This window comes from Equus quagga, chromosome 15 (genome assembly GCF_021613505.1).
Source record: "Equus quagga isolate Etosha38 chromosome 15, UCLA_HA_Equagga_1.0, whole genome shotgun sequence".
NCBI classification, from domain to species: Eukaryota; Metazoa; Chordata; class Mammalia; order Perissodactyla; family Equidae; genus Equus; species Equus quagga.
In genome coordinates this window covers 81580997-81592085 of record NC_060281.1, presented here as the reverse complement: position 1 = coordinate 81592085, position 11089 = coordinate 81580997, and the positions used below count along the sequence as shown (strand labels likewise).

The 11089-nt window shown below is 61.9% G+C and overlaps 1 protein-coding gene across 1 annotated transcript; it reads right to left on the bottom strand.

The window, feature by feature from the left end:
* Nucleotides 1-1645: 1645 nt before the first annotated feature.
* Nucleotides 1646-7580, bottom strand: TMEM119 (transmembrane protein 119). Its single transcript, XM_046640272.1, has 2 exons — nucleotides 7478-7580; nucleotides 1646-3692 (listed from the first exon to the last, which is right to left on the bottom strand). Exon 2 carries the CDS (start codon nucleotides 3678-3680, stop codon nucleotides 2853-2855), a length of 828 nt encoding a protein of 275 aa, XP_046496228.1. The 5' UTR covers nucleotides 3681-3692; nucleotides 7478-7580; the 3' UTR covers nucleotides 1646-2852.
* Nucleotides 7581-11089: the final 3509 nt, after the last annotated feature.

Sequence of the window (11089 nt, the reverse complement as noted above, 5' to 3'; positions counted from 1 at the left end):
CCAGATGTGCGCCCACGAAAGGCCCCTCCTGGGTAGCTCCATCGTAGACGTGGGAGCAGACTGGAGGGGCCCGGAGCCTGCAGTCCCCTCCCCTGGGGCTTCGCTCATTCCTTCACTCATTCATTCATCAAAAAAGCAGGAGAGTCAGCAGAGCACTCAGACTCTGCGATCAGACTGCGGGCCTGGAATCCTGGCTGTGTGACCTGAGCAAGCGACTTCACCTCTCTGGACCTCAATTTCCTCATCTGTGACATGGGGACGGTAACAGTGCCCCCTCATGGGGTTGACAGTCTCAGTGAGTTCATGATGCCTAGTGCTTGAGGTGGTGCCCGGCCACCACAGGGCCTCATTAACTGTGAGCAATTATTATTATCATGGAGCCCACGGGACTGTGGAAGAGAGGCCGGGTGGGGGCTTTCAGGGAGGGCTCCCAGGAGGAGGGGACATCTAGGCCAGAAGCTAAAGGATGAGGGGGAGTTAGCAAGGCAAGGAGAGGGGTGGAAGTGTGTCATAGGCAGAGGGAATAGTAGCTATACAAGCTCAGAGGTGAGGGAGGGCTTGGCTCCTGCGCTGGGGCTCAGACCACCTCCTTAATTCCCCCGCCAGTCTCAGGGGACATAGGCTGTGGCTGAGGCCATGCACTCCATCTGCAGGGCCCAGGTGAACATTAACGGGGAGCCACTGACCAGGGAGCTGCTGACTGGGAAACTCACCCCTGCCTGCTCCCCTGGGATCTCCAGCGTCTGCTTTAGTCTTACCTGGCTTTTCCTTGTCCTGGGGAAGCTTAATGCCCTCCCCAGCCACACTCCAATGCCTAGGATCCCACAGGAGCTGAAGAACAAGGAGAGAGCCCGTCACACCCAGAGAGGTTGAATGGTTTGGCCAGAGTCACACAGCATCCGGGTATTCGGTATTTGTGTGCAGTTCTCCTCACTCCTTGGGCGGGAGCTGGTCTGGGCTGAGAAGGGGAGTGCCCTCCCCCACCGAGCAAGACAGAGGCCATTGTGTGTTGTGAAACCCAAACCCAGCCCCCTCCGGATGGATGTGAGGTCGGCGGAGGAGAGGGCTGCGGGGGGACGGCCCCCCGCCCCCATCATCCCGGGGACCCAGCACGTGCTCCCAGCGCAGCCACATCTGGACTCCAGCTGGCAGCTCCGGAACGGAGGGGGAGCCGTGGCCGCGGCAACTCGCCATCCAAGGCAAGGAGGAGCCTGGCGGGTGAGGAGACAATGGCCGAGGGCACGGCAAGCATGGCATCGTCCACGAGGCCAAGTCCAGTCCTCCGCGGCTCTGCAGAGGGCTGGGAAACAGAAACCTCGGCCAGGAGCCCCTCTGCTGCCCACGTGAAACAGAGAGGAGGCGGCTCTCTTGTGGCCACAGCAAGTAGCACAGCCATGCATGGGACCTGGCTCTGTGTGGCCACGAGTCCAGGGCTGGTGCTCAGCCTGAGGCACCAGCTCCCAGCCCTGTCCCCACGGGGCACCCCTCCCTCCCTCGCTTGCCCACACCAGCCTGCCATTCGGCCCCCAGGGCCTGGCTGATGTGTCTCCCCATGAAAGCCACCCCACCCCCATGGAACAGCCCGGGGAAACGCCCCCCGTGTCCCAGCCGACTGGCCCCCTCAGAAAACCAGCGAGACTCAGGCCAGAAGAAAGGTTTATTGTGCTGGTCTGTTACATCTCAGCACCTGGAGAGTCGTGCAGAGGTTGGGGGGCCCCGGACGGAGGGATGGGGAAGAGGCCCCCCCCAGAGCCTCCCCAGATCAGGACGGAGCTCAGGCTCCCTTGTCGAGGACGAAAGAATGCGGGGGGCACAGGCTGCCAGACCACACGTGCGAGCACAGGGCGGGGGCCGGGCCCCCCTGCTCCGGGCTGGGTGTCGGAAACCCTCCCCTCACCCAGACTCCCCAGAGGGGATCCCCTCACACGCAGCCCCCAGGCTTCCAGGCTGCTGGGGGTCCTGCCAAGAAAGCAGTAGTGGGATGAGAGGCGGCCCTTGAGGGGGCCCGAGCCCCCATACTCCTGACCCTGGAACAGTCAGAAACGGAGGGCACCGCCGGGAACACTTAGAGCAGTAATTTCCAGAGTGTGCTCTGCAGGACGTTACTCTGTAGCTGGAAACAACAAAAATGAACTCCACAGTCAAAAGCAGTTGGAGAAAGGCTGAGGGGACCCAGAGTCCCCAGGGGCCTTAATGTAGCACTTGTCAGAGCCCTGGGGAGCTGGGGAGCTGCGGGGGCAGAGAGGCAGTGGCTGTGCTTCCCCAACTCATCGGACCGCCAAAGCATTTTTCCACAGGGTACCTCAGGCAACCCAGTTTGGGAAACCCTGGTTTACGGCCCTGGAGGGGCCCCTCGCAGAAGTTTCCTGATTGATCAGGCCCCCTTCTGCAGTGGCTGTAACTGCACCAACCCCAGGACATCAGCACCTCCTGTTCAACCTCTTCCAAAACTAGTGATTTGGGGGTTTTTCCTCCCTCCATGGAAAAGCAGCGACATTTGCACCGTCACGAGGGACCCGTGATGCGTTTCCCTGCTGACGCAGCTGATGTCCGTGGGCCGCTTTCTCGTGGCTGGAACAGGGATGCACCCCCGTCCCCACCTCCCCAGAGGAGCTGTGGGATGTAGGCCTTTGGGGCCACGGAGGCAAACGTTTCTGGAACTTGCTGAGATTCCTGTGGTGGACCAGAGACCAGCATCTCTATCTGCTGGAGGGGCAGGACACGCTGGCATGTGTGGCGGGGGGAGGCTGAGGAGGGGGTGTCAGGGGGCAACAAGGGCCAAGGGCCTTTCCAAGCCCAAGGAGGTGACCGATGGTGGTCTGACAGTCAGGGCGGGCAGCCCTGGAGGCCTGTTAGATGCTGGGGGGGATGCTGCCACCAGCACAAGAGCTTTCGAGGGGACCAGCTGGGTCCCCAGCTTCCTGGGCCAACGAGGGAGCCGCCCCTGGCTCCCCTTGGCCTTCGCCGGCCTCCCCCGCTGAGCACGGCTCCTCTGGCACCTCTGGTTTCTCCGCTGGGTCCCCGCATGCCTGGGCCGGCTGGTCCCCCGCCTGGCTGCCCTGCTCCTCCTCGGACTGGCCCTCTGTCATCCTGGCTCCGTCTCCGGCGCCCGGGGTGGCCCTGGTGGGAGACTTGAGGTTCTGGGTGGCGGCGAGGATGTCAGCCTGGAGCTGCTGTGAGGAATCCAGGGCCTCCTCGGGCCGGCCGTCGGGGGCCCTGTCGGGGACTTCGCTGAAGGCGCGGGGGCCCCCGGCCCGGTCGCTCTGGTCCACGTACTTCTTCTTGGGGAAGGAGGAGGGGTAGTAAGCCGAGGCCTTGTGCTTCTGGCGGGTGATGAGAGCGGCGCAGACAATGAACATCAGCAGGAAGGCCAGGGAGCCCACGACGGCGATGAGCATCACGTACTGCCGGAAAAAGTCCACGATCCCGTCCAGGAAGTTGGTGGGGGGCTTGGGGCCCGCCAGGGGCGTGGGCTGGGGCCCCAGCGATGTGGGGCTGAGGGCCGGGGTCCGAGGCGGTGGGAGGCTCGGGGAGGAGGCCGATGAGCCCTCGGCCTCCCCACTGCCCCCCGAGTCCTCCAGGAAGGCAGCCTGCAGGGTCACGGAGTGGGCCGCCGCCGGCAGGGCCCTCAGGAGCAGCAGCAGAGACACGACGAGGCTGGGGGCCACGGCAGAAACCATGTCGCCCGGGAGCTGTGGGGAAGCGAGGCAAGAGAGAGGTCAGAGTGGGCCTCCAGGGTCCCAGGCGACCCCCAGGAGCCGCAGAGAACATATTCTAACAAGTGGCTTCCTTTCTCTGAGGTCTGAGCTCCCCCACTGTACAAGGGACCCCAGTCCTTCATAAGTAGGGTCCACACCTGCCCCCGAAAGCCACTCTGAGGTCTGGGAGGGCAGAGGCTGAAGCCGATTTATCCCAGCATCCTCAGGGTTTTGCACACTATCTGGTATATAGTAAGTGCTCAATAAATGCATCTTGCCTGACTTGGCTGAATTAATAATAATAACTTATCCTTTCATGGCTCACCACATGCCAGCACTATTTTAAGTTTCTTATGTGGCATTTCTCACTGAATCCTGAGGCCCACCTGGCCGGGGTGGGCCTGTCATTATCCCCATTTTCCAGGGGTTGAGGGACTTGCGAGGGAAGGGCTGGCGTTTGGATGCAGGCACTCAGGGAGAGGCAATGGTGGGGCTGAGTCACTGAGAAACTGAGGGAGCTGAATGACCCCCCTCCTCTGGGGAGCCCTCCCCAGCAGCCCCCAGCCCCTCAGTGGTCCCCTTCTCGCCTCCGGAAGATGCAGAGGTTCTGAAGCCTCTGGACTCCCTGAGCTCAGCATTGGGCCTGCGTGCCAGGAGCACGCCGACAGTGTCCACCCCATGGTGAGCCCTCACCTCAAGGCTCAGAACGGGGCCCAGGGGACAATTCTTGTGCCCGAGACAAAGCTAGAGACAGCTGGAACCAGAGTGCGACGGCCACGACTGAACGGGAACTAGCCCCACACCTCCCTCCCCCACGGAAGGAAGGCTGCCCCCGACATGAACCCCCAGACCCAGCTGACTGAGAAATTCCTCACAGCCCAGGCTTGCAGGGGAGCACAGCTTCTGAAAACCGAACTCTCTCGGCCAGCCAGAGTGGGGCTGGGCACTCAGACAAACCCAGGGACCCCTTTCTGTGCCCCCCAGGCCGGCCCCCAAGAACCCCACCTGATCCAGCGGAGGGCCCAGGACCCTGACGCAGGGTGGGGCTTGAAGCTGCAAGATGGAAGAGCCTTGGGAATCTCCTGTCTGAGGCCCTGTCTCAGGGCAGCAAGATGGGGGACCGAGGCCTAGAGAAGGCAAGGGGCAAGCCCAAGGCCACACAGCAAGTTCCTGGGCTGGAGGAGGAAGTCAGTTTCCCAACACCTTGACTGCAGGTCCCCTCAAGGTGACCTGGGGATTAGGAGATGAGGCACGAATGACACGGAGCCATTGCGTGGCTTGCTCCCAGTGCCCTGAGGCCTCCCAATTGAGTGTCATTCACTGAAATTAATCGCAGTGACATGAATTTGGACAAACTGACTCAGATGGCGAAACATGAAAAGTAATTCCAGGACATAAAAAGAAGCAGTCGTGTTCAGGGGCTCATTGTAAACGAGCTGGGGGTCCCCTACTTGCGCCCTGGGCTCCTCGTCGGCGCACCCCTTGTGTGGACGCGAGCCCGTAGGAGGCCTCGGGGCGGAGGCTCACCCTGTCTCCATTGCTCCGAAAGGAAGCGGAGGTCCAGAGACGGGCAGTGACTTGCCCGAGGACACACAGACGGGAAGCATCAGAGGTGGGATGGAAACCCCCCTTGTGTGACTCCAAGAGTCTGCACACTCGCACGCCACACACCCGCTCGCGTGCCCAGGGCTGGCCCAGGAACGGGCCGCACCCCCTGGTTGATATAACTCGTCAGCTGGAACAAGGACCTGAGATGCTCCGGGAATGTCCGGAGCCTTCCTTCCCGGGCCTGCCCTCTCTGGCACTTGTTAGCAAAGTTTCCCACCGACGGCTTTGATCCTCGGGCTGGCTGGGCCTCACTTTCCCCGTCTGTAAATGGAGGGCAGGTGGGGAGGTGGCCACAGTCCCGCCTCACAGGGCTGTCGGGACCCATGCGATAATGCTCGGGAGGAGCCGGGCACAGAGTAGCTGCTGGTGGAAAAGGTGGGATTCGGGGCCCCCGGGGTCCCCCGGCTCCAGGGTCAGTCAACATTTTCCAACCCACGTCCACAAATGGTTCTCTTCGCCTGCCGTGTAAATTTGCTCATTGTCTCCCCCACTCGCCTGAAAAAGACCAACTTTTTTACCTCTTTGAGTGAAATCTCTTCAGCTCTGGCCACTGAGGAATGCGGGACCAGACACACACACACACACACATGCGCGCGTGCACGTGGCAGTGAGCTGGACAGAGGGAACTGCTCACTTCCCCATGAGCCTCGGGGTCGGGGCAGAAGATGAGGACAGAGGCCACACAGTCGTTGGCTCTTAAAGGACAAGATCCCAACTGTCAGAGTCCCCAGTCCCCACAATCCGTCCCGGCCTCCTGGGAAAGGTGCAGGCAAGGTGTGGGGAGCCAGCCAGGCCTCGCAGGAGACGGTGGAGTGACCCTGCCCCCCGACAGCTCCCGGCCTCAGTTTCCCATCTGCAGAATGGGAGCACAGGCCTGGCCGGCTCTGAGATGACCATTCTGCCCGTCAGCTGCCCCCTCCTTCCCGGGTCGTGATTTTTGCCAGGACTCAGAAACTCACAGGCCGTGAGGAGTGGGGTCAGGCCAACCTCTCTCGTTTTTCCCAAGAGGAAACTGAGGCTGGAGACTGGGGATGGGCTGCCCGGGGCCGCCTGGCCAGTCGGGTGCAGCCCTGAATGGGGAGGCAGCTCAGGAGAGTGGGGAGGTCATTTTCCAGCTGTGTGTCCTGAGGCCGGGCTCGTCACCTCTCTGAGCCTCGGTACTATGTCTGTCCCATGGGGATAAGGCCACCTCCCTGGACCACTGTTAGGACAAGAAACAGCATGCCCGATGCACCTTGGGGTCAGGTAGTGGGCACCAGGTTGTGGCCCAGAAGCCAGACTGGAGCAGGCCTCTGTTGGAGCCGTCTCACTCAGGGCTTATTGTGTTATGATGGTCACACTTTGACGTCAGGAGTATGCAGACGATGCAAATCCACTCCTAAGGCCTAGGGACAGCGAGCCCTGAGGCCGAGGGGCCAGAGTAGCTGCCCCACCCCCACCCAGAGACTGGTGGCCAGAGGGGGAGGGGCGCCCACAAAAACCTGGCTTCAATTAGTGGCCTTTGGGGGAGAGGGGTCTGGCTGAAGCGCTGCCCCCTCCCGCCCTGGGGCAGCCGAGGACAGGGACCTGGGCCCCTTGGAAGGGAGCCCTGCGGAGGGACCGGGGTCCTGAGGGCTCAAAATCCACACACACACACACACACACACAGAGCAGCAGCACACGGACACACAATATACAGACATGCAACACAGACACACAACACGCAGACACACAACATGCACACACCCCAGAGAGCCTGCAGGGCCCACGAGCACGGACACACAGGCAACACAAACGGACACGCAACGGGCCGATCCTCCAACATGTGCGTATACACAACCCCCTGACACACAGTTGATCCCCACAGACAGGACAACCCCGTCCACACCACCCTCCCGCTGACCCTGGGAGCGACCCCCCTGGTGTCCACTTTCCAAGAACGACACCTCCCCCCACAGCCAGGCCACGACGGCACACGCACGCTTCGGTCCCCCCAGGCCCGCACGCGGGGCACACAGGAGGCACACCTCTCCTGCCACCCTCCCCCTCAGCGCACACACACAGCATCCGACACACACTCAAAACTCACGCAAACTTAGAGATGGCCCCCAACGCACTCTCACAGCCCCCAGTCCCCAAACTCCAAGATACCCCCAGGCTGCCCGGACAGAGGAGGGGACCCCGGGACTCACCAGCTCGTGCGCACACAGGTCTGGGCGCTCCCACCAGGTGGAGTGAGAGCGAGTCCGAGGCAGTGCCCGCGGCCGCTGCTCTGGGCTGGCGCCGGCCCTGCCTCCTCCCGCCCCTCCCTCCTCCCTCCCCCTCCTTCCTCCCCCTCCCTCGGCCACGGGGCCAGCTTGGTTTCATTAAGAGGGTTTGGGGTGGGGACAGGGGGAGGGGCGGGGCTGCTCCGGCCACACACAATCCCCGTGGCTGGGCTCCCTCGGCAGCAGGGCCCCCTCCACACCCCAGGGAGACCAGATGGGGCATGTCCTTCCTGGCCACGGGTCCCCAGGGCAGGCAGGGGCCGACGGACAGACAGGGCAGCCCCGCAGTGCTCCCTGAGCCCAGGGAGTGGGGGTCCAGCCCCCCTCCCACAGGGGATGAGGTCAGGGAGGTTCAGAGGCCCCTGGAAATGAGGAGGAAAATTCCCCGTGCTGGGTTCCAGCTGTGACTCAGGTTTTCCGAGGCCCGGGGTGCAGAGTGGGAGCCGGGGCTGTGAGGAGGCCGGTGGAGGGTCCAGACCTCAGGCAGCAAGTGAGCTCTCTACCTGCCGCCTGGCCCTGTCTGGTTGGACCCGGCCCTTCTCCAGGCCTCAGTTTCCCCAATTGCAGAGGCGGGCAGGAAGCTTGCTGGGCTCCCTGTGGTTCTGACGTTCCAGGATCCACGGCCTCACAACACCTCAAATGGAGCATCTAGAACCGAGTCGGGGCGCCATTCCACAGACAGGGAAAGCGAGGCAGGGCGGAATTCGAGGGGCTCAACCAGGGGAATGAGATGAGTCAGGAGCAGGCCCTGGAACCCTGCGGAACCCGGGGCGTCAGCAGCCCTCTGCATTCATTCATTCATTCACTCATGTGCTCATTCATTCATTCAGCAAGTGATTAAGGGGCTCCTATAGGGTACCAGGCGCTGTGCTGGGCAGCCTTCAGAGGCGACTCAGGCACAGCCCAGCCCTCAAGGAGCCACTGTCTTCCAGGGACACACGGGTAAACGAGTTTTTACAAAACAGAAGTGGGTGTGTGGCAGGAGAGAAGCCAGGCCAAGGGAGCCCCGGGATGGAGAGAGGTCCACTGAGGGAAAGAGGCAGGGAAGTCGTCCCAGAGGACGTGGCTGTGAACGGGCCGGATCTGAGCAAGAGGAGACCCTGGAAACCCGCTCCAGGTGAAAGGACCAGCCTGGGAAAAGGCGTAGTGGCTGGGGCGCTGCATGCGGACAAGGCGCTGGAATGCAACATGGCCGAAAGGGAGGAGCAGGCAATGAGGGCTGAAGTCAGCAGGAGCCGGCTAAAGTCTCAGCACGGCACCCATCCGGGAGGCAGTAGGGAGCCAGGGAAGGTTTGGGACAGAGGGAGGAGCGCGTGGATCAGTAGTTTGTGCCCACCCCCCAGGGACCGGGACTCTAGAGCACCATTACACCTTTCGATGGTCCTGCAGCCCCTGCCCACCTCCAAAAGGAGGGGGCAGCTGTTTTTTGGGAAAATAACACCAGAGAATTTCCCATCTTCTCTTGACAGCACCCCGAACGCTGTGTCCTAAAGGGAGTGGGGGACTGTCCACCAATGGACACATACACACGCCCCCAGGGGCACGTGGCCTCCCACGGACATGCTGCAGCGGTGGCATCCCCCTTCAAGATGGCCAGGGGGGCCCCAGCCCTGTCTGCCCAGCCTCGGACCAGACCGCAGGCGGCAGGAGCAGCCAGATCTCCCCCAGGGCCAGCCCACGGCACGAGGGGAGAGGGACCCTGAGAAATTGGGCGGCGGGACACAGCCCCGGAAGGGCCGGCTCACAGCACGGCGCTCTGAGGCCCCAGCCTCGGCCAGGATCCTGTCCTGAGCTCCTCCTGTGGACAGACTGGGTTCAAACCCAGCCTTCTCGTGTCCCGCCCCACACGGAGCCTCTGCTCGTCATCTGTAAGACAAGGATGGAGAACCTCTGCTGCTCATGAGGCCGCGGGGGGAAAGCCCAGGAGCCGCAGGACGACTGTGCTCGGCGACATCAAAGCCGGAGATGGGTCTCGCGGGGCTAAAATCCAGGTGTCGGCAGGGCTGTGTTTGTCCTGGAGTCTTCGGGGGGAGTGGGGGGCAGTCTGTCTCTTTGCCTTTTCAAGCTTCTGGAAGCCGCCTGCATCCCTCGGCTCATAGGCCTCCTCCTCGTCTCTACCGCCAGCCACTGTAGGCTGAGTCGCTCTCATGCTGCCGTCTCTCTCGTTCTGTCTTCGAATCCCTCTTCCGCTTTTACAGACCCTCACGATGACATTGGGCACCCCCCGCAATCCAGGATCATCTCCCCATGTAAGATCCTTAACTTAATCACGTCTGCAAATCCCCCTTGCCAGGGAAGGTGACATATTCACACTCACAGGTTCCAGAGGCCAGGATGCGGCGTCTTTGGGGAGGTGGAATAGCATCCTCTGTTCCCCGTGGAGCTGGAGTCACCCACCCTCCAAAGCGCGCGGTCTGCCTCCCGCTAGAGCCCCCGCCAGCCCAGCAGGCCACACACGTGCTTGGGGAGGGGGACCGAACACAGGGAGCCCACCGGGCGGGTGTGGAAACTGAGGCACATGGCAGCGTGACATACCCAGGATCCATACTTCCTCCTCCCCCAGCCCCTGGGTCTCGTCTGGAAATGAAACCGCCAGGCCAGCACCCCTACAAGGGGCCTGTTCCCCTGTACCACCTCCCCCCACCCCGTTAAAGGGTCATGTCCACACACGTGCACAGAGACCCACACGCTGACCTTAAGCCAAACCTCCCAACCACAGTCTGAGGACAGAACCACAAAAATGTGGGTCACAACGAGAGAAGGAAGGAGCTCTGAGCTCCAGCCCAGCTCACGCGTCAGCTGTGCGTGGCTGGGCAAGTCACTGTCCCTCTCTGCGCTGTAGCTAAAGGTGGGGCAGACTAGAGGCCTGCCACAGCCTGCCAGCACCTCAGTCCCAACGCTCTCACCTAAATGTCATTCACTCTACAGCTGTTGCCCGAGCACCAGCCCACGTCAGGCCCTGGAGACAGTGATGAGCGAGCACCGGCACGGAGCTTGCAGAGCACAGGGGAGACCCGCCATGAGCAAGGAAACAAACCAATGAAGCTCTAACTGCAAACTGAGCTAAGAACCGGGATGGGGCAGTTCAGGGGCTGTGGGAGGCTAGTCTGGAGGGGCTAGTCTGGTCCCAGAGCTCATGGGGGCCTCCACGAGGAGACGACCGTAGAGCTGCTCGTGAAGATGAGGAGGAGGTATTCAGGAAGGCAAGGAGGCAAAAGGATTCCTAGCAGTGGGAAGAGCACGTGCAGAGGCCCTGCGGTAGACCGGAACCTGGCACCTGCAGAGCGGTTCCTGAGGATTATTATTGAGTAAGTGTAGATGCAAGTCTGCGGGGACCAGGGTCTCTGCCTGTTCTGTGCACTGACATAACTCCAGCATCTAGGACAGTGCCCGGAACACAATAGGTGCTCAATAAATGCTGGTGGACATGGGGACGACCACTCTGACTACCTTTCTTGCATTCCCAGGTTTTGACAGCCTACTGCTCTGAGAGTTTGCTCCTCGTCCATTCTGAGGGTCTCACATCCCACATTCTCC